At 48.9% G+C, this 26,427-nt stretch overlaps 1 protein-coding gene, 1 long non-coding RNA gene and 1 pseudogene across 6 annotated transcripts; 1 reads left to right on the top strand and 2 right to left on the bottom strand.

The window, feature by feature from the left end:
* LOC115309590 lies at window positions 1-26,427 on the top strand. Of its 5 annotated transcripts, none has more exons than XR_005797928.1 (3): window positions 1-242; window positions 10,705-10,819; window positions 15,046-15,249. XR_005797928.1 is itself a non-coding variant. In XM_040499424.2 (2 exons), the coding sequence occupies exon 2, from the start codon at window positions 23,404-23,406 to the stop codon at window positions 24,301-24,303; it is 900 nt and encodes a 299-aa protein (XP_040355358.1). In that variant the 5' UTR covers window positions 1-242; window positions 21,712-23,403; the 3' UTR covers window positions 24,304-26,427. The 5 variants fall into 5 exon arrangements, 1 of the variants encoding a protein (XP_040355358.1); XR_005714792.1 differs by having other exon boundaries at window positions 10,702-10,819; XR_005797929.1 differs by lacking the exon at window positions 10,705-10,819.
* Window positions 5,382-7,021, bottom strand: LOC115309589 (annotated as a pseudogene).
* Window positions 16,316-23,105, bottom strand: LOC115309591. The gene is made up of 3 exons (XR_003916724.4): window positions 23,021-23,105; window positions 21,697-21,758; window positions 16,316-16,437 (listed from the first exon to the last, which is right to left on the bottom strand). It is a non-coding gene; the product is annotated as an uncharacterized LOC115309591 (long non-coding RNA).

Here is a 26,427-nt window from a genome sequence, read left to right as displayed (position 1 = left end):
TTAGTTTTTTCAATGAGATAGAAGTGCAGAAATTTATTGAAAGCTTTTTTTAAGATACATGTTTGATCCCTTCTTTTAGGTCAATGGTGTCATCGTGAAGATGAAGTTTCAGTGGCAGGACATCTGCCCTTCATGGCGAAAGAGGTCAGGAAAACAACCCCGGAAAGCTTGCAACATCAATGGACTGCACCTTTGATGAGAGGCGCTACTGGATGATCATTGCCAAGCCACTCGTCAGTCAGGTACTAAGGAAGTATCCAGTTCTGGGATATACTCAAGAGGTATGCAACTTTTCGCAATTTGATTAAGGTTAAACCTTATAAATAACAATAAGAGGTCTGTTTTAGGTAAAGCTCATATTGCCACACGCGCAGCAGGCCAAGGAGGCAGCGCGCGCATGGCCTAACCGTTTATCGCGCTTGCCTCCCACGCGAAAAGCCAGGGTTCAATTTCTGGGAGCGACGCAGCTTTTGTTATTCCTGCAATTTAGTTTTTTAGTAAATTCGAGAACCCTGTTGGCTTGTTCGAGGTCCGAATGTTCTATGCGTCGAACATTCTACGCCAACTATTCCAGCTCACTCGTGTCCACAAGGGGCTTCGCGTAGCTAGCCAGTGAGTTTCGCCCCAGCGTTCGACTCTGCTCTTTCGCCGACCTCGACGCCCGTGACGCTCTGCTGTTATCCTTTGTATCCTTTTTATTTTTGGGCACAAGTTTGCCCCCATTAAACGTTTCAGTTTCCCCAGTTATTCTTTGTTTCCTCGCCTGCTAATTGTGACAATATGGTAACCTTGCAATAGAGTGCAGCTGGTGGCTGCTTACAGGTCACTGCAATATTCTCTAGGGGCAATGAGAATGTTTTTAAACACAAAACGTCCAAGAGCTTGAAGTCACTTTCTTGCACAAGCCGAGGCACGCTTAAGTAATTGGAGTGATGCTTGCTGGCAGGAGAAGGCATGGTTACATATTGAGGTATTTAGCGCACAAGGTAGGAAGAAGAAGGACAAGACAGAAAAGAGCGCTACTCACAACTACGTTTACTAATAAAAAGGGGAGAGAAAGAAAACACCTAAATAATCCGCCGCGGACTCGTGCACCTGCCACAGCCCCGTGAATGATAGCGGCTAGTTCATCAAGGCTCGTGCGGGCTATGGCTATCATTCACGGGGCTGTGGCAGGTGCACGAGTCCGCGGCGGATTATTTAGGTGTTTTCTTTCTCTTCCCTTTTTATTAGTAAACGTAGTTGTGAGTAGCGCTCTTTTCTGTCTTGTCCTTCTTCCTACCTTGTGCGCTAAATACCTCAATATGTTAGACTACCAACTAGCCCAAATGTCAACTTTACTGCATGGTTACAGATGGCAGGGAGGAAAAATATGTGCTCGAATGACATTGAATTTTATTGATTTTGTGTCAGTCATGTTCATAGAGGTGTTGAAAGAGGCGTGAGGTAAACCAGAACACTAATTTAGGCTGAGAGTTCTTTAAAAAAAACTGTGTTCACAGGATTTTTTTTTGTTTCTTGAATACAAGTCAAAATAGTGAAAACAGAGCCCTCCACACAGTAGGGCTTGTGAGGCAATCCCTTACTTGTCAGCTGAAAGCAGAATGCCACCAATCTGTACCTGTTATGTCAATATTTATTTTACCATCACTGCCACATTTGAGGGCAGCTCTATAAGAATCATTCAACTGTCGAGCACACACTCACTCTGTAGGACAGTTTCAGGGCTGTATAAGAGTAAAGCTTCTTGGACTCCATTGTAGAGATGTAAGAATTATTGAAAAAGCTGTTTTCACATCTTCTGAAAGGGATATGGCACAGACGGGACAATAACATCTCTCTCTCTCAAGGCTTCTTTAGGAGTAAAAAGATACAGACACCTCAGTGTCTGTTTATGCACAGCCTGTTTTAGCTTTTCCACATATGTGCAGCTTGTAGGAAATTGCGTACCGCCGCCGATTCGCCATTTCCCACGTGGTCCGTCAACAAACTAAGTCCAGCCTGGCTCTTTCACGGGAGCGGGATTCCGCCCCCGTTTATTGGTACAATAAAACGCAACGCTGCAAAACACTCAATCTAAACTACAAATACACGTGACATTACACAAATATTTACAAATGCACATTAAGCCCAAAGCTAAACAACAAAGAGGGCCCCCAGGCCTCGTGTCCCGCGATTACCCTAAATCCAGTCGCCCTACACTTGCCTGGACTCCGTGGCGTCCCAAGTTCTAAGAGGCTCTTGCCCCCTGGCCCACCAAGTATATATCGATCGATGGGCGAGGAGGTTTCTCCTCGCCCGCCACAAGGCGCCTGCAGTGCCATCCAGTGGCTAGGAGAGAAATCGGCACTTCGGGAGCCGAATTCGAGATCCCAACCGACCCCGCGGCGACACGACCATGTAATCATGTCTGACGCGAGGCAGCTACATAGCTGCCTCGCGGCCAAGAATGGCAGAATGGTTTGATGGGCGCCCTCGTGAATGCATGGTGCGCCATACTCCCTCTCCTAAAAATCGAAGTACGCCGGAATTCAGACGTACGGTTAGGCTGCTGGGAACATGGTCGCTTGGTTTGGCCTGGAGACCCCCCACACGCACACACACACACCACTGGTCTCATAGGTTGTCCTCACTGAGGTCCATCAGTTCGCCCGAGACCTGGGGTGCGCGGCCACCGCACACCTCACAGTAGGCTGTGTCGACTTCGGCTTGGCGGCGGCCTCCGGGGCAACGGGGTCCTTGAGCAGTGTGCCTGGCCACCAGAAGACTGGACCCCCCCCCCCCCCCCCCCCCCATGGAGCGGTGCACCTGAGAGGGACTGTGGTTGTGACCCAGCTGCGACAGCCCTCCCGGAGCGATGCGGGGCTGGAAGTCCAATTTCACTAAGAACTGCACTTGGCGTCCTAAGTGGTGTCGCGGACGTCCATAGAGGCTTTCAGAGCTGTGGTTCCGGCCGGGGAATACGCTGCCCGGGGACGAGGAGTTCAGCCCAGGCTAGTGTTTGTTGAAACGGCGACTCATCCTTTCATCGTCTCCCAGGAGAGGACCATCCAAGCCGCGTCTCGAGGCAGCAGCCGCAGGGCCGATGGCGCACAAGATGGGAAAAGTCCAAGGCGCGCACCCAGCGAGGAAGCAGCACCCCAACACCAACAGCAACGCCGCACAAAAAAAAAACATTCCAAAGCAAAAACAAGAAAAACAAAAAATGAGGATTCCGAGGCACCTCTCCCCCCACCGACAAAAAAAAAAAAACAATGCCGGGAACGCCGATTTCGGATCGTTCCCCTTCTTCCCTTTCCCAGGTTACGGAACGCCGATTTTGGATCGTCCCCCCTCTTCTTCTCTTTCCGGGGCCACGCACTCTACGAGGTTCCGATCCCATCGGGTTGCCTCCGGCTACGCGTGTTGTAGTTGTACCGTGGTGGTCCCAGGAAATCCTGAGATCGCTGGTGCCCGCGAATGCCCCTTTGCGGCCACTTGACCGGCTCATCCCCTTCCCTGGGGAAAAAGGGTTTCAGTTCGCCGATGTGAACTGTCCCGCGGAAGAGATCAGAATTCTGGTCCCTCAGCGTGTATGTCAGTCAGGACTTCTTGGAATCGATGACGAAGGGGCCAACCCACTTGGGGGCCAACGCCGCCGAAAAAAACTTACTCGCATCACTCTGAACGTGACTTCGCCGAAGAACGGTGTCGCCCACCTCGAACTCCGCATCGCAGTGCGCTTTGTCATAGGTGTTCTGCTCCACCTGCGCACGAGCCCTGTTTCCGCGAGCGGCGTCCAGCGCCCGCGACAGTCGCTCTCTTGTCCGCGTCGCAAAATCCTCGTGCGAGGGCACCGCTCTGGTCGCGCTCTGTTGCGGGCGAAGAACCGCATCGGTCGGCGTAGAGAGTTCTCTGCTGAAGTTCTACAGCACAGGCGTGAACCCAGTGCTGCGGTTGAGGTTGGGCCGCAATGCAAACGAAATCGAATCCAAGAGCAGATCCCAGTCCCGCTGCTTATGAGTATACGCCCCGAGCAGCGGCTTGATGTCGCAGGTTGCCGCGAAGACTTTCGAGCAAAATACCGAGGTGTTGTCCCTCACCAGTCTCTAGGGGAACCTGCAGCAACACCAGACCTCGAACAGCCTGCTCAGGACTCCCTTGGCTGTCACCTTCTGCAATGGAAACATCTCGACGAATCCGGTAAAGAGGCAAGTTACTACCAACACATGTTGATAGCCTCCACTTGACCGCGGCAGGGGTTCCATCAAGTCACAAGCCGCGATCTCCCATGGCCGCGTACTCACGATGGGCTCGAGCAGGCCGGGTGGTCTGCCCCCCCTGGGCTTGCGCTTTTGGCACACTGCGCAGCTACGGACATAACGGCACAGCTGCCCCTTCATGCCCAGCCAGGTAGCGAAACGGCGCAGCTTATGCCACGACTTCGGAGCACTGCCGTGACCGTCTGAGATCGCGGGGAATCACGGTCTTGAACGACTCACTTGAATCGCTCTCTTCCGGGAAGTAGCGGAGTAGGACACCGTCCGCATCGATCAGATAAGACTCCAGCTCACCTGCTTCAATGTCTGACTCCCGGGTGGTGGCACTTGGCCCTCTCGGCGTTCCGGAGTGCCGGAGTGTCTTTTCACCGGTCTGGTCAGGATCCATCACTTGCCTGAGCCGGTCAAAGATAGCGCGACAAAACGAGTCGCTCTGCTGTGCTTCGAACAGTTGCCCGAGCCAGTCCAAAGAGGGCGCGACAAAACGAGTCGCTCTGCTGTGCTTCGAACAGTTCCGTTCGGTTGAACGCCGGTCCCAGTGAGGTAATGCAGGGTGTCTACCAAATTGTTTTTCTTCAAATTCCCTGACTTTTCCAAGTTTTCCCTGACTATCTTAATTAAATTCCCTGACCCACACCCAGAAACAACTGCTGACACCAAAACGCAATATATAATAGACACTATTCACATCGTAAAATATTTTATTTAAGTTAAATAAAGCAACTGTCTTCACCCTTGAAGATGTTTCGAATACAGCATTGACCAGGGTTTACAGTTTCAGGGAGTTCATTTCTTCGTCAAAACGAGAAGCCTGCAATTGCACTTCGTTTAGGACCCTTTGCTTCTTTTGTTGAAGCTCCTTGACTAGAGTGGCCACTCTCTTCTTCCTTGCGGCTTCTGATGCGTCCAATCTCTCTTCCCTCTTTCTTTGTAGCGCCTCCTTCCACTGGGCATTGGAACCACAAACCATTTGCAGCATCCTGTTCGTAAGATCAACTTTGGCCACCCCTCCCATTGCTGATACTCCATCATACACCACTCTTTGGGCTATCAGCGACTCTTCCCTGAGGTTTTCGACAAGGCACTCTTTGTTCACAGAGAAACCTCGTTCCATAGCTGCGTTACCATGAGACAAGCAGAGTATTAGCTTGACAAACGAAAATAGCTCTTTGTGGTACCGTGAACACAACTCAAACCAGAGGGCATCCAGCCTCTGCTCTTTCCTGTCAGTCCTTCAAAGACGCCTGTACAGAGCTGAGTGGGCATATATCTACATAGGAACGGTGGGTCCGCTCTGCTTCCAAGCCAGTCATCCACTGGTGCTCCGTTAGCACCTCCAGTGCAATGCACAGTTGTTTCTCACCAACCTCCGGGGACAACGCACTAGCCGGATCCAAGCAGCTTGCACCTCTTGTCAACTTGTATTTCAAAGGTGACCTTTTCATCACTTTTTGTAAACACCTCTTCACGAAGAAAATACAGTCTTTTTTGAAGCCCAGCACAGTCAGTTGCGCAAGTTTCTGGACCTTGCGAAGCACATTTTTAGCAGCAAACCCAATGTCGAATGCAGCAGCTGCAACGAAGTTGTCAGGCTTCTCCAAGTCGATCCTAAGCAGCTTGGAAGATGTGTTGGCAGCTTGTAGGATATCTTTCTTGACGACTCTAGCCAGTAGTGACCGTAAGAGGCGATCCAACGCAGGGGCAAGGAAGGGAAGCATGGGCTTGTCTGTCTGGAATTCAGCCAGAAATGGCTCAAGTTCTTCAGAAATCGAGAGCATAAACGCCAATTTCACTGGGAGCATCTGGTCACCTACTGCCTTTTCAACAGTGCTGTAGCTAGCACATGCTGGCTTTTTTTTTTTTTGCTTCCTTTGAGCATTCCACAAACTTAACCAAGTTTGGAATAACATCAAGTGCTCTCGAGATCACCTTGCTATTCTCTAGCCACCTTACTGAGCAGAACTTCAACGGAAACAGAGCGCTTCCCGTGAAGTGGATGTAGTCTGCCCGACGTGCCGGCACACACTTGAACAGGTTATAGCTCCCACAAAGAAACACTACCAGATCCCAGTGCATCGCAGCGTGACCTGCCTTGAATGCACCGCTGACGACTTGGATTCCACAGCTTCCAATGTCCAGGATCTGGTGATTGGTGTCGGAGGCTCTAAGTTCTTCTTCGAGGGACCTCGCAAACTTCAAATTTACATTGGGTCCATCCATTGACACTTGTAGCATCTTTGTCTGCTTAATGACTTCTGTGCCTTTCCTGAAAGCAGATGCGAGGTCTTCTTCGCAGGTGTGCCCCAGGAAACACAAAGTTAGGTAGCGTGTTTTTACAGTTAGGTAGCGTGTTTTTACCTGACCAGTACATCCATTTGTTCTCTCTGGGTTACTTTGTCCAGTGACTCATGAAAAGCAACCACCAGATGTGGCGCGCTAGAGAGGCTTGCTAGCAACTTCTCTTGAAAGTATGGACCGATACCATGACATATGGTGTACACCACTTTGTCTTCTCCAAGCTGCATTTTTCTGGCGGTCTCACACGTGGGGAACATCAACGGAAACAGTGAGGCAGATGCTGCGCTGAACGGAAAGATTCATGAGTCATTATAGTGTTCAAGCACCACATGATCTTGGCCTTTGTGACTTCATCCTTCAATAAAAATCCACTCACCGACGTCTTCACAGACAAGCTAAAAGCTTCCGTGGCGGTGGATAGACGCACTGCCGCAGCACTACAAGCACTAGCACTACCTCCGGACAAAACGCCCGTTGCTGTCGCGGAAGGCAAGTCCACATTTGACGCGGTGGATAGACGCACTGCCGCAGCACTACAAGCACTAGCACTACCTCAGGACAAAACGCCCGTTGCTGTCGCGGAAGGCAAGTCCACATTTGACGCAGTCTTGTAAAATGATACGATTGGGGTATGGGAAACGCTTTGCAGAGATTTCATAGCAACTTGATGTTTCTTACCCTCAACATGACTAGAAATCACACGTTTCCCCATGTTGCTCCGGGAGAACTTCTTGCAGCACATTGTGCACCGAGCACTATTTGGATCGTTTGGAACTGGCCGAATCCAACTCGCATTCGTGGATATGTCCAGGTTTGTCCAGTCGAGGTTGAAGGAGCACTTCTTCGACAGCGACATAGTCACTTTCACGTATCTCCACTTCAGGAAAATAACACAGTAGAATGCCAAACCCAAAGCCACAAACGCACGTGGCAGAGCTCGCAGAGAGCAGCCGTACAGTTGCGTTTACGGGGACCGAAAACATATCTGACAAACGAATGGATCGCTAGGCTCTGGTGCGCGCCTCTCAGAAGGTAGATGAACCGACGGCTGTTCTCTTCTGAATGAGTGGTGACTCGCGCCACCTAGTATCGGCTAGGGTAACTTTATTTTGCGTCTTGATAACGCCAGTGCGTACTAGAGCAACACCACCTGACAGTCCTGACTAGTCAAGAACTAAGCAAAATAGCCGCTGCCCCTCCGCTTCACTAGCAACTCTTTAGCCCATAGCGCTTTAGCCGTCATACTTTAGTGTTGCGACTCTAAAGTGTAGCTTATTTAGCTCTAGAGTGTACTAGAAAAACGACGAACTGCTATGCCCTGCACATGCTCTCGTGTGAAGCGCAGCGCGTGGAAAATTGGCGTGGCGGCGCTGCGCCTAGGGTGCCTTCATGAGTCGCACCTTGTCCGCGGTAGAGTGCCTTCATGTTCGCTTTCACGGTGTTAGCAGCATCCTCCAGCGTTCGCATCACAGCTGGCTCACAGCGCATCCAGCTGCGTGTAGCGGTGTTCATCAGCGTTTGCGATAGCCGCACTCCACGTCGCCGCATCGCGTCCCAAGCTAGCTCGATTGCAGCGCCGCCACGCCAACTTTCGACATTCGGCACTTCAACCAGACCCGGTGCCTCATCTCATTCAGATGTTTCTAGCCCACTCTAACAAAGTGCAAATCACGCGCAGACATCGCGCTGCCGCACTTAACTGCGCTCGTGGCTACGCCTGCCCGTGCCTGCCGCTTCTAGCATGAGTGGGCAAACATGAGATAAATTCCCTGACTCGGCAACCTTTTTTGGAAATTTCCCTGACAATTCTTCGACTTTTCCAGGTGTCTTAAAATTCAATTCCCGGTTTTCCCGGTCAGTAGACACCCTGTAATGGCCTCAGACAGCTGCGCGACGCCGCCACAGTGGGGAGCGGAGCGCGAGGCACGATTTCCCGTCTCCCGGTGGATGGCCCCGCCTCTGCAGTCTGCTGCCTTGCGCGGTGGGGGATCCACGGGTGCACGCGTCGGCCACCAATTTGTCGTGCCCTTCAGGTACCGAATTCGGTACCACGGCCGCACCCCTCACCCCCGTGCGAACTGCCCGGCACGGGACGCCATATGCAGCCGCTGCAAGCGGAAAGGTCATTCGCAGCCGTTTGCGAACAGCGGGACCGACTTGGCTCTCTTCAGCTGCACGTGGTGACGCCGCTCCCCTTAGCCAAGTTCACGCAAGTCTCCGTCGACGGTCACTCCGTGAACTTCAAAATCGACACCGGCGCCGAAGTCACAGCCGTACCCAAACTTTTCCAGGCCTCCCTCCACAACTTCAACCGGCAGAAGGCCAGCTCACGGGACCTCGAAACCACGTGTTGACCGTTTTGGGCACTTTCGACGCCACTCTCACGTAAAAAGGAACGACCACAGTCCAGCGTATCTACGTGCTGCCAGCATCGACCACGCCATTACTTGGCTTCACCGCAATCCAGGCCCTGGGCGTCGTCCGGTTCGCAGATGGTATCACAGGCTCCGAATTGCCACAGCAGCGCACGTTTCTTTCCCGAGACATCTTCGACATGTTGGGCGAACTGCGAGAGGAGTACGTCATCCGTCTCCAACCTGGGACACAACCCTTTTCGTTGAGCACGCCAAGAAGGGTTCCCCTTCCACTCCATGACGCTGTCCGGCGCAAACTCGCGAAGCTTGAAGCCGACGGGGTCATTCGCCGCGTTGACGGCCCCACAGAGTGGTGCTCCGGCATCGTCGGGGATTGGCCGTTGCAAGGCACGGGCGCGCGAGTCTGTTTGGTGGCCGACACTGAACTCTGAACTGGAACAGCTGGTGGCCGCCTGTGAGACCTGCGTTCAGACACGGGTACAGCGCCACAAGCCACTAATGGGTTCCCAGACTCCGAGCAGGCCCTGGTTTCGGGTGGGGGCTGATTTGTTTGAAGAAGGTGGACGTCACTACCTCCTCACGGTAGATTACTATTCGCGCTACCCGGAGGTGATTACCCTATCATCGACGTCTTCCTCGGCTGTTATTGCAGCAATGAAGAGCATTTTTGCACGCTTTGGCATTCCCACTGTGGTCGTCTCCGACAATGGGCCACAGCTCTTCTCAAGGGACTTCGCCTCCTTCGCTGCTTGTTATGGCTTCCATCACGTAACCAGCAGCCCCCGGTACCCGCAGGCCAACGGAGAGGCTAAACGCATGGTGCGGACAGTGAAGGACCTGCTGGCCAAGACGAAAGATCCCTACCTGGCCCTGCTCGTCTATCGCGACACCCCGGGAGTAAGTGGATGGAGCCCAGCGCAACTTTTGACGGGGAGAAGACTGCAGACCACCATGCCGAAGCTTGAGGAGGCCCTGATCCCTCGAACGCCTTCAAGGACTCTCTTCGACCAGCGAGACTCATGTGCACGACGCTGACAGGCACAGGACTACAACAGGCGCCACGCCGCTCGTCCACTCCGTCCGCTGTCTCCGGGCGAAGATGTTTGGCTTGCAGATGTACCTTGAGCTGCGCGTGTCCTGGGGCCAGCAAGACGACCTCGCTCGTACGTTGTGCAAACGCCCACAGGCATACTTGAGCGGAACCGTCGTCATCTGGTTCCATTTACACCATCTCAGCCTGCAGTGGAGTCTGCTAGTTCGCCGGTCTCTTACACTCCAGCTGCATCGACTCTACCTCCAGTGTCTCATCATGCTACTTCGCCGCCGCCGCAACCCCTACAAAGCTCCACTGGGTCTCTGGCGGAATCCCCAGTGCTGGGCACACCGTCGGTGCCCTCGCCGCAGTCACCAGTGTGCCCACAGCAACCGGGCAGAGTTTCTCGCTTTGGGCGACGCATCAAGACGCCCGAGAGACTTAATTTATAAAGACAACAAGTTTGTGTCTTTTTCCCTGAAGGGGAGATGTAGAGGTCGCAAGTGGCGCCCCCTCACTCTTTCGCTCCTCCGTTGCAAGTCTATATAATCGGCGGCTTGAATAAAGCACCTCACTTTCCGACTGGAACCCGATGCGTCTGCGTCTCACTCAATTCCGCGACACATATCTGAACTGCTCTCACATCTGCAAGATTGCAGTGTTATGTGGTCCAGCGATCACCAAATGATAAATGAACACTGCAGTGAGCTCTCCTCAGTTTTTTTTTTTTTTTCAGAAGCTTTTGCACCGTTGTCTTGTCAACTAGGTAGTCCATCTAACCATGTTGGTGGAGAGGCCACAACATTATGTACACAAGCCGCTATCCAGAAAGTGTCTACGGTTTTGAGAAAGATGTGAGTTGCCTTTCTAGACATTTCTTTCGTTGTTGTTAGGTATGTACTCAATGTTTTATTTGTAAATAAAAACAAATAGCTCTGCTTATTAGGAGGTAACAAGTAATCTGCAGCTTGTAAGCTAAAATGAGGTTGCGTGAATGTTTATAGACTCCAAAGTCAGGCTGCGTTGGAATTGTCTTGTATCTACCATACAGAAAGACAATTTAGAGAGGTAGTGTTATTCCCGAATTGAGTTCTTCAATGAGCATCGCACAGCAGTAATTCCACATATGAAGATGCTACAAGATGCCCGTTCCCATAGAAATCACCTAAAGCGTGAGGTCAACCCTTGATGGCTAAGCCATTTTTCAGAAACTGTGAAGCCTCATTTCTTGTAAACCTGACTGAATATGATACGCAGATGAGTCAATTAGCTTGAAGTTTTACTAAAAAAATGAACATGCCATGAAGCCCCTCACCCCGCATTTCACCCGGCTGCCACGCCTGCTCTCCATCAGACGATCTGCTGACTTTCAGCGCTCAGTAGCGCCTCTCTAATTGCCGCAACCGCTTTTTGCATTTTCGCTCCCACCGGGAGGGAGAGCGATGCGTCAGGCCATACCAAGTGGAGAGCGACAGAGCAATTGAGGGTGTCGTGCCCACAGGCTCGAAAAATGTGCTTCAACTTAAGATCCGTGCTAACTGTTGTGGCCAACTCCATGGAAACGTTTGCCAGCCACCAAGAAAATAAGATTCTTAGCCCAAAGGATCTTGCAGACCACATAAGAAGCAAACAGTGAGCATCCTGGAAAGCTATTGAAAGCAATGGTCGGCTCCTTTTGGTATACATTGTTGAAAACCCAGCACCATGAATCAACTACTCAATCGTTTTAAACGCCTACCTCCGCCTTACTCTTCACATGGTAAAAACGGCGACAAGATTGGGATGAAACTTATGTATCCCATCAGATGTCAGGAGCAAGAGAGCAGTGATGGTACTGTGATGGGTAATGCCATTATCAATCATTCTTTATCATGTAATTTTTGGCAAGTATTCTTCATAACTGATCTATCCCGCAAGGATAATTACATCATTCACAATTATGCGCTTAAAGGGATACTTCAACGAAATTTGAAATATTTCCGTCGTGTTCAAAAATAGGTTGAATATGATCCACAATATCCGTAAACGACAATTGCACGTTTGTATTTTGATCCTGGTGGCTGTATTTTTCGTTATAATTGGCCCACTCTGGCAAGCGCTCGGAGAAGGCCCAGCTTAGAGCACGTGACATCCAACGCAATCGTGACATAGGTCGTCTCAAGACGAGCAAAGCTACGGCGAGGCTGACATCGAGAGGATAGCCTAGTCGTTCCAGCCACCGAAGCGGCTGCTTTCGTACGAATTTTGAGTGACGGGTTAATCTTCTATAATCTTCTAGGGGGACAATAGCGACTTCTGCGACACACAAAAGGGATTCTTGGGAAGAGGGGAGTTCCTCCTTCCCCCCTTCTCTCGTCGTGGCCGGAGACGAGACAACCTCCGTCACTAGCTGTCAAGGTTCCTAGACGAGCATTACAAACGAGGCGTTAGCGACATCCACCAGGTGCTCTTTGCTAATCGTTTAATTCGTTTTAAAATTCCTTTTCGAGACTTTTTAAGAAGACATTGGTATGTTCCATGTGATACTGCTCTTTTGAACATATATAGACCAAAAAATGAGCGCCGAAATTTCGTTGTAGTATCCCTTTAAAAGTACTCTATCTAGCTCGAGACCTCAATACACACCCACCCTGTTCTTCCATTTTACATAAATGGTTTTATGCAAAGATAATTCGCTAGTCTAAGAAATTCTGCTTCCTAACCCAAATGTTGTGCATAGTAGCATTTAAGTAAATGAACACGCTAGCATCAATAACTTGTTGCCCCGACGATAAACCCCCACGCGTTGCCTTCTCTTCCACGCCCCCGATGGCCTCGTCTTTCAGCCATGCGGAAAGAGCGCCGAGGCCTTCCCAATCTAGGAGGTGTTACCCCAACCCCCTTTCCCTGCATTTTTTCTTGTGCACCTCGGCAGATAGGGTGCATTCGGAAAATGTGAAGGGGTCTTTGTTTGAAAAGAGCCTGTCCTTAGTGAAATGAAATACAACCCTTGTCAGAAGCTGGTCACTGTTTTTCTCCCCGTGTTGTCTCCGATCTTGGCGGGATCTGGTTTGGATTCGCAGTGCTGCTGCACTGGACTTCATCTGTTCTGAAGTCACAAGACAATTCCCAGGCGAAAATCAGTCCACTACCAGTTGGATTATGAAACTGGAAATGAGGCAGTCCAGCTAGATTCCAGCTGGGTCCAGCTGGAATCCAGCGGGACTGCCTTATTTCTAGTTCCATAATCCAGCTGTAAGTGAACTGATTTTCGCCTGAAAAGGTATGTCGAAGTGTCTCTGTTCACGGTGTATTCATTACCTGCGGCTCCAGAAACTGTTTCTAGTTTGAGCGCGTTCTCGAGCTTGCAAAGCACGCACCATGCTCTATTCTTCTCGGCGCCATGGTTGCTGATTTTGTTATGCAGCACAGAGACCTGATATTCAACCGTATTGAGCAAAACGCCAATTCTACCGATGGCTTGCTTTTTGTGTTTGGCAGACCCTGGCAGGGGCCGCTTGACCATAAAGGTCTGTTCACATATGCTGTGGAGCACTACAAGCATAGCGCTGACCTCGCGCTAAGTGCGTGCTGACGGGAGCGTTCACCAGCTTTGTATCGCACCATCAAAACTGTTGCTCATGGCAGACAATAAGGAGCCGACACGTGAACAGCACTGCATCAGCGCTTCGCTGAATGTGAGAACCGGCCGTAATGAAGACATTTATTTAACCGTACACTAGATTTTCGCGTTGCTAGCGGGAGCTTGTGTCGTCCCTTTGAAGCATAGAATGAGCACGCGCACGCTGGGTCTGTAATTCACAGTGAACGGTCTACTAAAAATCTAATATTGCGCTGGTCTGCTGTCAACAGATTGCATGTTACCGTATTTACTCGCAGAATGAACGCACTTTCTTTTCCGAAAAATCGATGCAAAGTTAGGGGGGGCGTTCATTACGCGAAGTAAAATTTTTGCGTCCGTATTTACTCGCATAATGAACGGACCTTTCATCCTGAAAGATCGAAGTAACTTCTTATCTCTTTGCGCGCGGCGCCCGATCCCGTAACCAAACTAAGCTGTGCAAAAAAAAAAAAAACTCCTCTTCGTTTTTTTTCTTAGTTCCTTGTTTCTTTTTTTTTGCCGCCTTTCGCAAGTTGTTTTGTCTGCTTAGGCGAGGGCTCTCCGCTTATCTTTCTTATTTCCTTGCGCGCGGCGCGCGACGCACGACACCCATAACCGAACTGCACTGTGCAAAAGAAAAAAAGCTCTTTTTCTTTTGTTTTCAGTTCGACACCCATAACCGAACTGCGCTGTGCAAAAGAAAAAAAAAGAAGCTCTTTTTCTTTTGTTTTTAGTTCCCTAACTTTTTTTTTTTTTTTTTTTTACTTGCAGCTTTTTGCATGCGCTGTTTCGTTTGCTTAGAGGGCTTCTCTGCTCCTCTTTCTTACCTCCTTGCGCGCGGCGCACGACCCCCCGTAACCAAACTGCGCTGTGCAAAAAAAAACAAGAAAAAAAAACCTTTTTGTTTTCTTTTAGTTGTGTTTTTTTTTTCTTTTTGCCGCCTTTCGCGAGTTGTTTCGTTCGCTTAGAGCGCTTCTCCGCTTCTCTTTCTTACCTCCTTGTGCGCGGCGGCCCGCGAACCCGAAGTCCAAACTGCACTGTGCAAAAAAAAAAGAAAAAAAAAAGGTCTTTTTTATGTTTTGTTTCTTGCTTCCGTTAGATCTTTGCGATTTTTTTTAACGCCTTTGGCAAGGCGCTTTGTTCGCCCAGGCTGCCCATGCATTCGCGACCTCGCTGCACCAGGATAGAAAAGTGTGTTCATTTTGCGCTCGTAGGGGGAGGGGGTCAAAATTTTGACGTTCGAGTTGGGGGTGCGTCTATTACGCGAGTGAAAAAAAAGTCGAAATTTTGAGAGCCGACTTGGGGGGTGCGTTCATTACGCGAGTGCGTTCATTGTGCGAGTAAATACGTATATGTGAACCACTGTAGCACTTACACAGCCCTTTGTCTCATTTTATAATGCATGAGTTATATGTTTGTCGAGCGATCGGGTATTTCACGCTGCCACTGTCACTAATAATCCGAATTCCTCGCGGACAGGCAAGAGGCTGCCAGTGCCCCAGTTAACGGTGCTTGGACCACGACCGGTTTGGACAGACATCCCGGTGTTCAAGCCATCGTCGACGGAAGTGCACTTTTCATGATTTGACCATATCGTAGATTCTACCGCTCAGGAACTTCGACTTCAGTCATCTTTGAATGTGATGTGTATCTGCGACGCAATAAAGCTATGTTCAACCTGAACTGCGCAATGTAGTTTCTGAGATTGAAGTACACTAGGCAAACAGCAGACTTGTGCAAGGCTTGTTTCTTCAGTTCTGCAAAACTTTTGAGTCGAAGGGGACTAACAGCAAGGGTTCAAAATTTTGTGTCTCAAGACCAAACGCAAAGGATTAACTTTCAGTCCCGGGCGTCTAAATGCAAGGGTGCAATGTTTAGACCCAGGGGTCCAAGTGCAAGGGCCTAACAGCCGGTCCTCAGGGTTCAATTGAAACAGTGTAATAGCTGGTCCCAGGAGCCTTAGTGCAAAGGCTTAGCAGTTGGTCCTCGGGGTGCAACTGGAACAGTGTAACAGTTAGTCCCAACGGTACTAGTGCAAGGGACTAACGGACGGGGCGCAACAGTTGCTCTCGTTACCTTGCTCCTGGGACTGTCACAGACTTCAACTATTTTTTTTTTTCTTTGGGACTTCTCGGGGGAAGCGCATCTGGTTGTCGGTTGCCCCTTGCCCGGTGCGTTGAGCGGAAGGGCTCGGGACTCGCTTGCTTTCTGTTTTATGACCCCCTGGCCCCTCTCGTCCCGTAAACGTTTCTCGCGAGATTGTCGAGATTCTTAATTGGTACCGAGGGGCCGACTTGCTTCCCGGAATGTCGGGAATAGCTTGCAGATGTCCGAGTGGGGTTGCATTCTAGGGTTAGCTGGAGTAGGCTCACTGCGGGGCTTGCCAGTGTGATGTGTTTTTATATATATATATTGTTGTTCGGCTGCAGAGTGGCGATTCTGTTGATTTTTTTTTTTCACGTGGTACAAAATGTCACATGATCATCTATGCAACGTCGAGTGGGATAGGGGCGGACGTGTGCCAGGCGCAAGTGTCGTCTGCACCGCACTCTTCACCACGTTTTGGTCTCTACGACATTCGACGACGACTGCACAATTGCGGCGTTAGTCTGCGCACGTGGTGTCGGTATTATGGGCGAAACTCCGAGACAATAATCACAAACGGTGAGACGACGACGGCAGTTATGAAGCGGGAGACTGTAGGACGATGGCGGATGGCCGTGGTCCCACCAAACCGTTGTTTGGGAGCTGTTGCTTTTGCCATTTCTTTAATAGTTGTGTCCACCGAATGCTTCTGGCAGCATGAGTTTTCTCGCTAGAGACTTTCATGGTGTAGTGCCTGCAACTGACGTGGGGATCTATCTGTTCATGCTGTGCGAAAAGAACAAGAAAGAAGGCCGTGTCACAATTAAATCATTGTTGTGCTGGTTATGAGACAATGTTGTCCTTGTTCCCTTATATCAAGGTTTTTTGTACTACACTCTAAAAAAGCCCATGCGTCTACTTTCCTGCACAAGACTCAGAGCCAATCACCACAGCTTAAAGGCGGGCGCTCAAAATTTTCTTCAGCGTGGCAGAAGATTCCCCCTCTTTTCTTTTTTTCCTCCTCCCCTTTCCTCCTCCATTTTCCTCCTCGCTTTTTACGGCCTTCTCGCACGAGTGCTAATGGGCTTACCGGCCCCCCGACAAAATCTCTGTCACCCTTCAAGGTTCTCTGCTTCAATCCCAAACACCAGGGATTAGTTGGGCAGGCTGATTATGAGCTCGGAAGGGTTCGGGCTGGCTCGCTTTTCTTCTTTTTTTTTTTTCTCTCTTTTTCTGCAGTTCTAAAAAACACTCAGATAGTCAACACCAACTAGCCCAACAACAAGTTCTTTTACATTCAGATACTTTCGCATGCGGCCACGCACGCTACAACACCGCATATTTATCTCGAGTGAACAGAAATTGAACATCACAGCAGAAGGAAAAAAGATGGGTATTTTTATCCGAACTTTGAGCTCTACTTAGAGAGTTGAAAATTTGTCGTTCTAACAACGGCACACTGAAGAGTGATTTTATCACTATTGTGTTTTTGTATTGTTTTTTTTTTTGTTTTTTGTACAAACTAATAATCATGAGTAATTACAAGTCAAAGGTATTGCAGTCAGAGGGACACAGTCTGACCATTTCTGGGGCATAGTATATAGGTTCGTACTACAGGTGTTTTCTAGAGTGACGGCCGCCTCGTTGAAGCTACCAAGAAGAGTAAAAACAAACTTACATAAAAACTGAAACGGCTTATGGTATATTTCATATATCTTCAGCCTTTGAAAAAAAATTTCTTCGTGGCCAAACGTGCATTTAGTTTCTGTCAACAAATGTAACAGAAAAGTTGACACCCGACAAATATCTTGCGTATCAGCAAAGAGAACGGGAAACACGGAGATTGAACCGAGAAATCACAATTTTCTTCGAGTAGAATGGTGCAACTAGCAATAGTAGCATATTATGCCATTTATTAAAAGACAGCAGGTATTACGAAGTTTTCATTCTTTTCTTTTCGCATTTGTTCGCTGATGAAGAAATGGAATGCCCAGATAGCCTTTGCAGCCCTTACATAATTGTTTTGGGCTTTGTCAGGGTGGGTGAAGGCCATCTCAAAAAAAAACCCAGGGGTTCGGAAGGTGTGCTACCGCAAGTTTTGGGGCTGCTTGGCTAATTTAGGCGTCTGGCGTTTACCGCCTACTTAGAAAAGAAGCGGAACAGCGGTCAGCTCAACGTCGTCACCAAGCGGGAACTCATGCCGAAATGTGTCCTTGAACACGTGCGAGATCTTTACCCAAACCCAGCCGGGATTCGCCACAATTCATCTACGAAAAAAAAAAAAAACTATAAAAAGGGGTAGGCTTAAACGATTTGGCAGTTTTTGAATATAGTCATGCGGACTAACTGTCCACAAGTACGGAAAGAAATGCGATAGAAATGCAGAGCTCTATTGTGTTTTTTATGTCTATACTTGTCTTCCGCGCTGTACGCCAATTAAAATGAATTCTGCAATATCTGTAGATTATGCCTGTTTATGTTGTCTTTAAAAGAAAAGTAATCAAGCAAGTTCGGTATCGTGCCACCAATTTGTGCATATACAATTTTACGTGGAATTCAAAGTCAAAACAGTACTTCCGTGGGAAATAATGCATCCGCCGTTCTTCGTCTTCCTGAAGCTATGAACTACCGATCTCGGCTACAGGACTTTTGGGTCCACAAAATATCACGCTCAGTAGAAAATTCGCCTTTTCTACCAAAAGTACTGGAAATTATTTATTTTTCAAACAGGTCCGGTGGTGATGCGTGTTTGAGTGTAGGACCGTTGACTGCGCACTGGTTTGCGCCAAGAGTGCAGTGCTTCCTTTCATGCTGCCCGCGACGAGTGTTGAAATTTGAATATAGTAGAAATAAAATCAACTGACACCCTTAGCATTATTTTAAACTTGCGCTTTCTTCAGGCATTAAGATTTTGATCGTACCTTTTATTCATTGTTGTCTTCGATGAGGGAACAACTTGCCGAGGAGGCCGCGCTATCCGCGTACGCGGCTTGACAGATAAGGTCGCGAATGCTTTTCATGAATCTTTAAAGACCAAGCATAAAAATGAAAGACGCAGCCACTTTACGCCAATGAACCAACTTTATGTTTTGGGTAGACGCCTTGCGAGAGTTGCAGTATTTTAATTATGCCTAATAAATTAAATGTTTAGGACTAAGTACCAAACTTTTTTAGATGTATTAAGAACCAAAATGTCAATTGGAAAGTTCTAGAGCTGCTTGAGAAACACCCGATTAGTTGTTTGCGACGTGATACGGCTCGCGTGGCTTCGTTCTGACTAGTAATAAAGCTTATGAAACATAAGAAAATACCCCGTGATAAAGCGCCCGCCCCATCATAAACTCAATATCGAATGTCCCGGGATTTGTTTTCATAGGCCGGGGAAAAAAGAAAGAGATGCATGCAAGACGCGTGTCCCACGCTTTATTTATATCAGAAAAGAACTGCCCTCTGTTTTATATACAACGTTTATTGCTGTTTTTTTTTTTCACCTGCTAGATATTAGAAAAAAAAACGTGGAAATTAACGTTTTGTGGATGTCAGCTATACGGCCAGGCGAAGATTGGGTTCAAGAAAGAACACAACAAAAACCGACTGATTACCTAACATTTGTTAATGAGCTTTTTGATTATAAAAGAAAAGGGGATAGTTGATTTATAAAGTTGTTGGGCGTAATCGAAAGCCACCAAATTGTCCAGTGAAAATTAGCGCCATTGCGGTTTGTGTAGGTGAGCCATACGGCTAGCTGAGGATTAGGTTCAATAACAAACGCAACTAAAACCGACCGATTGCCTAAAATTCGCTAATTAACCTTTTAATTAAAAAAGAAAACGGCATCTTGTATTCAGAAAGTTGTTGGCCATAATCACAAGCCACCAAACCGTCCATTCTTAAAAAAGATGTAACGCGCGTACACTATTATACGGCGTCCTCCTAATTTGGGCGCGAAAATATAGTTCTGATTTTATGTGGGCTCCATCTCCGCGTGGCACAGCCTAACGAAAGCGACAAATCATGCGCATCGTTGTGACAACGCCACTGTAGAAGGGGCGAGGAGTGCGGTGGCCGAAAAGATTGCGGTAACACGATTCGCGTCGAAATTAGGCTTTTTAGGACGCCGTGAGCTACTTCACGTCCACTACATCTCTTTAAAAATGAACGATTTGGTGTTTTTGATGACTACAGATAGGGCACAAACCGCAACTGCGTAACTCTGACGTCTTTTTTAGAAAAATGTCTAGTCGTTAAAAAAAAATCGCCCTATATAAGCACGATTGTGAGGCAGTTCTTTACGTCCGGCGACATCATTGCGGCATGGAAGGAGACGTTGACCACAGATCATACTCTGTGTATGATCTGTGGTCACTGTTTTTTTTTTCGTACGAGAATGAGCAAACATTTGATACCAAATAAAATAGATTTAGCATTCACCAAATTTGGCTTGTTTACTTTATTCAAATCGATATTTGATTTGATTACACTTATTTTGTACCAGCACACGCCTACTTTATTCCCTAATGAGTTACAAGTGATAATTACATTGTTTTTTTTTGTTTTTTGTTTTTTTTTTTGTCGTGCGAGGTAATCACAATTTATTATTAACATTCGGAGCTCTGCGATTACGCGGAGGAGGCGCATTTGAAGATATTCAAAATTGTTCTGAATGCACTAACAACTTCAAACGTCTTGCTGTTTGGGTCGTTTCCTACACGCAGGACCAATAATAAAGCCAAAACCTTATAGAGGAGACTATCTCTATCTACTCAACGCACAAACACGATGTGAACCTGCGTACGTTGGAAAAGAGATACCGGCGAGCAAACCATAGCGTCGAATGTTCATGCATCAAAATGTCCGTGCACGGAAATATCCGCACACCGAAAAGTCCCACACCGAAAAGTCTTTGCAGCAAAAAGTCCGTACACTTAAATGTCTGTGCACCAAAAAGTCCGCACCGAAATGCCCTACAGCAAAACGCTCTACACAGAAAAGTGCTATACCCACTACGGATGGGATCCCCCGCCACCTCTGCCGGTTTACGAACCATGATGATTCAGAACCACTGGCCTATGGAGCGCCATCCCTGATACAGAAAACGCCGCTCGTACTTCCCGTTGTCGCCATGAATCCGCCTATAAACGAAAGATGCAAAATCAGATATTTATATTAAAATTGATACTTCAATGACTACTTTTTTGAGCAGAACAAGGCATTTCTGCTCTCACAACAGCAAGAATCGTCCTCCAAACCAATGCTAAAAAAGAGCCAATGCAACTCGTTGGGAAGAGCAAGTGCCAAGCTCGCTCAAAACAGCTCCTCGGTTGGTTCAGCTCCTTGTCGCAGGTGTGCCGGCTGGCTTTTGGATAATCTTTTCAAATCCTTGAAGCTTTCATTTCCTCCACTTCAAACTTGTAAAAAAAAAAACAAAAAAAAACAAAAAAAAAAACAGGCAGCTGACAAAAAAAAAAATCGGAAAATGGCGAGGAGGAAACGAGAGGAAATTTCCTCCTTTCACAGTGGCGAGAAGGAAAGTGAGGGTCGGGTTCCTTCTCTCTGCTTGCAGGCCGGCCTTTAAGGAGGCGGCTCAGCGAATGACGATACCAAAACGCATGTTTAGACCAAAAAACGCTGTCCAAGTTGTGACATTAGGCAATGCAAAATGTCAGGCTTGCATTGCCTAATGTCACAACTCGGACTGCGTTTTTTGGTCTAAACGTGTTTCGGCATCGTCATTCGCTGAGCTGCTTCCCTAAGTTGCGGTGATTGGATCTCAGAGTGTTGTGCGGGAAAGCAGACGCACGGGCTTTTTCTAAAGTGTATGATTGGTCACCAGCTTGCCTGCGTCTCCACTAATTTCTTTGTTATTGGCATCATTATCAACGTTCGTGAAACACAGATGCATGGCGAGTGGCTCCGTAGATGACAGAACTCAATAGGTTTCACCGAGGACATATATGGCCCTCAAAAGCCCGTGCTTATCATGCACTAAACTGACTCATATTGAATAGTTTATGAAAACACTGTGAGCTAATGAAGGAATCCTACCACTTCCTCTTCCAGATACCAGTCTTCCACGGCCTACATCCGCTCCCATATTAACGGATCTCCTGAGGACAACAGACAAGGATGATTTCAACAGCTTCGTTGATGACCTCAGAAAAATATTCACAGATGATATAATTGATAGGGTAGAGAAGAATACTCGAGCGCAGTCATTCTCTCGCGACTGGTACTTGCACAGGAGAGCCAGAGTGACAAGCACAGTGTGCCACTCCTTTAAAACAAGAGCTAAGGACATAGACGAAGAGCCAGGCCGCATGGCATGAGAGGCCTTCTTAGTGGTATTTCGTGCATGAGCACCGTTCAGACCCCAGCCATGAAAGAAGGGAAGAAAAAGGGAACCAAAGGCCATTGCCCTCTACATGTCGCTCTTGACAGCTGATGGACACTGCCCTGTGCTTGAGAATAGGGGAGTTGTCATTTGGAAGGATTTTCCAGTGATGGGGTGCTCACCAGATGGTGTTATGAGTTTCGACTGGGAGTGTTGTACGGAAAAACTAGTTCTGCTCGAGGTTAAGTGTCCGACCAACCTAAAAAACTCATTTTCTGGGTGTCGACCGAAACCACTGTATATGATGCAGGTCCAGGTAGCAATGGGTATTTTAAACATTTCATCATGCGACTTTTTTTGTTTACAGATCATTAACCGAGTGGAGACAAGTGACTGTTGAGTTCGATCCAAAGTACTTCAACACATGCGTCCGCTCTGTACACAAATTGTACTCGGAATACCTTTCTTTCCCTTCGAAGCGACTTGCAATCTATGGGCCGACCTTTCACTGCTTAAGCATACTGATGTCGAGCATTACCTAGATTTATGACTTTTTATCGATATGTTGCTGTTGAATCTTCTTTATTTGCTTTCGGGGTCTACTGCTTATCGAGGTGTCGTCCTGTGGCAAGGAGGGGTGTAGTGTGTGTATTGATGTCGCTGACCTGCAATAAGGCAGAGCTAGCCTCCTCTTTAGGCAGGCCTTGGTGGGCTAGGTGAACGCCGAGTGAGAAACGGTCACTGGCCCTCTTTAGTCCAAAGCGTCATGTCATCAGCATAGATGGTTAAACTTAGGACTTCTCTTCATCTGAGTATTGCAGGTAGCCTGGCCTTAACCATGTTGAACAAGGCGGGGGTATGGCTGCCCATGTGGTACGCCTAGACCATTTGCTGTGCCTGGACCCAACGTCGGTCCCACCCTTACTATGAACCTGTTTTTTTAGACAAATTGTTCCCGTGAAATTTTTTGTAAGCCTTGTCAGCTGTGGCACCCATCCAGGGACATGTCTGCCATTAGGAATGTTTAGGCTACGTCACCTTTCAACCTGTTCTTTCTCCCTTGCACTTCCTTCATCTGCATTTTAGTGCAGTCAGCATGCGAAATCTGACAGATGAAATGTGCTCATCCTTATAAATGCAAATAAAAATATACCTGATTTGCATTTGTATATAGTATTCCTCTAGACTCATCTGGTTTTATTTAACAATAAAAAAGCAATACATAGTTTTAACAATGCTAGAAATAAACACTGTCTGCCAATTTTCTTAAATAAGGCACAATTGTAAGTGAGCCAACCTAGCTTTCAAAGCAGCTTTGTGTTGTGGGCGGCGCTAGTGTCAAGTTTGGACACTTTCAGTAATTGGGTTGCGAACACTGCGCCCACGTCTTCTGTAAAAAGCCATTGCCTCGTAAGGTAAACATGCTTTTCCGTTCCCGGCTCTCGACTGTCTGTATGCTCAGTTGCTTGCTTGCCGTCGCTGGTGGGCCGTGCAGTCTGACCGCCGGCCACAGCCCGGCACGACATGGTGTCAGAAGCAGACCACTAGGCCTACGTACCTTCAGTCCTCATGGCAGCGCATTAGGCCTATGTACCTCCGTCATGGTGAACTCGCAAGAAGCTCCAACGTGGGCGGGCGTCTCCCTACGTCAGCCCGCTGCTTTCAACTTCGACAACACCGGTTCTTGGCCTGCGTGGCTTACGCAATTCGAGGACTACGCTTATGCCTTTGGACTTTGCCAAGCACCACCGGACGTTCAGGTGCGGACACTTCTCTACTGTATGGGCCCCGAAGCTCGGGTCCTTCTCGACACGTTCGGCTTGAACGCCACCTACCTGAACGACTATGACACGGTGGTCAAGCGCTTCTTGGAACACTTTGTGCACCCCCTCAACGAGGTGTACGAGTCTTCGAGGTTCCACAAGCGGGTTCAGCAGCCGGGAGAGAGCGTCGACAGTTACTACGCCGAGCTCTGCAAGCTTGTCAAATGGTGCAACTACCCGTCCCCCGATGTCGAAGAACGCCTGGTTCGCGACCGGTTCGTTGTCGGTCTTTGCGACGGACGCCCATCGGACCAACTCTGTCGGAACGCGAAGCTCAGCCTCAAGGACGCATGGACACAGGCGAGGCAGGCCGAAGACGCCGAAAAAGAAAAGACTGCTCGTGGGAGTGAGTCAGGCCAGCTCACCGTCAACGTCGACACTACGAAGTCTCATCGGGGTCCGACGCACCAACGCAAGACAATGAAACGGTCAGACGACACGTCAGCCGTGCCTTCACGTGGCGATATCGACTCGGGTTCCTGCAGCTACTGCGGTTGAGGCCCCCATGCACGCTCCGACTGTCCTGCTCGGCAGTCTCTGTGCAACTACTGCAAAAAGAAGGGCCACTTCGCGGACGTCTGTTGCGCTCGCAAACGAAAGCAGAGCAAGGTGGCAGCCTTACAGCTCCATGCAATCCTCGAGACTGAGAAGGCCAAGGCCAAGTACGTCGAGGTCACTGTCGACAACTACTTGGCGAGATTCAAGGTAGACTCTGGCACGGAGGTGTCTGCTGTTTCGGAAGCCTTCCCAAACTTACCTCGTCATCTGGACAAGGTCGACGACCTGCTGACGGGACCGGGAGACCAATCACCAAAAAGTCGTTGGGTCCTTCATGGCTACCCTCCTGTGGCGAGGCAAGACCTGTCATTAGCGTCTGTACGTGATCAAGCCCCTCTCCGTGCCCCTGCTGGGGTTCCCAGCCATCCAGGCTCTGGGTGTGGTCAAGTTTTTGGACGACATGAAAGTGCAGGTGCCGCAGGGACTTTTCAGAGGCCTCGGCACGCTCAAGGAGGAGTACAAGATCCGTTTACGCCCAGATGCGGTTCCGTTTTCCCTTAGTGTTCCACGCCGCATACCGACATGGTGAACCACTTGGCCCGCTTCCTTGCACACGTGGCCCAAGTGACAGCGCCGATCAGGGCTCTGCTTAGCAAGAACACAGAGTGGACCTGGTCGTACGAACAGGAAGTCGCCTTCGATGCTCTCAAGAAGCTGCTGACGTCCGACCGTTGTATGGCGAAATACCACCCAACCTACCCAACTACGGTCTCAGCAGATGCAAGCTCCTTCGGCCTAGGCGCGGTGCTGCTGCAGACCCAACCAACAGGAGAGAGACGACTTGTCGCCTTTGCGTCAAGATCCCTGACAACAACTGAGCAGCGCTACAGCCAGACGGAGAAGGAGGCTTTGGCGGTCACCTGGGCTGTACAGAGGTTCCACGAGTATGTGCGTGGCATCTCCTTCAATGTCGAGACGGATCATCTGCCATTGGTCTCCCTTTTCGGAAAGATGGAGCTCGACATCTTGCCACCGCGGATTCAACGGTTGCGGCTGAAGCTCATGCGGTATCAATTCCGAATGCTGCATGTTCCTGGAAAACTACTAGCCACAACCGACACACTGTCTCGAATCCCTTGCAAGGCCCTCGTCGCACCAGGAGAGCTGGATGCCATCGAGCTTTTCGCAGCTGAAACAGTGGACGGCTCCTCTGAGGTGCTTCCAGTTCCCATAGAAGATCTCAAGATGGCTCAAGCATCCGACGGTGAATGCAGTACGCTAATCTCATTCTGTCAGGGCGGTTGGCCGTCCAAGGGAAAGCTACCTTTGCACGTTGCAAAGTATGCACCCGTATTGGAAGAAGTTTCAGTCTGTAATGGTCTTCTGCTGAAGGGAACTCGTATAGCCATCCGATTACGACGCCTTAGCAAGGCTTCGTAATCCAATTATGACTCGACCAAGCGCACCCCAACCAAGCAAGATGGCAGCGCCCTGAAGCCGGATTTGCAAACGTGTATAGGATTTAAATGTAAAGCATGAGTTGTAAAAGCTGCAATCCGTGTGAATAGTGCTACACCACCTTGGACCTCCAGGCATACCTCAGCAAACCTCACTCATGAGGGCCTTCACTCTCCCTCACTTATTCTCAACTTCACAGGTGAGGTGAGGGTGAGTGAGTTTCTGAACCAGGAAAATTGATGAGTGTTAGGGTGAGTGAGGGCCATGAGGACTGTGAGGGCGGTGAGTGTCGTTAAAGCCATGAGTGCGTAAGGGGCGTGAGGGCTATGAGGGCGGTAAGTGCGTGAGGGGTGTGAGGGCCGGCCATGAGTGCATGAAGGCAGTGAGTGAATGAGTGGCATGAGGACCATGAGTGCCTGAGGGCGGTGAGTGTTTGAGGGGCGCGAGGCAACCTTCAGACGGAGCAACTTGTTGTTGCCTAGCTTTCCCTAGATCGACACGAATTGCTGAGATCGGGTCCGGCTCGAAAAAAGCGAGCAACTCAGAGCAATTTGAAGACGTTTGAAGCGGCTGCATCCTATCAGGGACGCAATATTGTCACGTGACACTGCGTGCCGGTGATGATGTCAACAAAAGACTTGGTTCTGGTTCGAAATTGATCGTTTT

Source organism: Ixodes scapularis, unplaced genomic scaffold (assembly GCF_016920785.2).
Source record: "Ixodes scapularis isolate PalLabHiFi unplaced genomic scaffold, ASM1692078v2 PGA_scaffold7__128_contigs__length_106722199, whole genome shotgun sequence".
In the NCBI taxonomy this organism is placed as follows: domain Eukaryota; kingdom Metazoa; phylum Arthropoda; class Arachnida; order Ixodida; family Ixodidae; genus Ixodes; species Ixodes scapularis.
This window is presented reverse-complemented; position numbering and strand designations above follow the sequence as displayed.

What these genes read in the sequence shown, in the direction of transcription:
- LOC115309590 (XM_040499424.2), top strand. Translation starts at nt 23,404, where the DNA reads ATGCTTTTCCGTTCCCGGCTCTCGACTGTCTGTATGCTCAGTTGCTTG.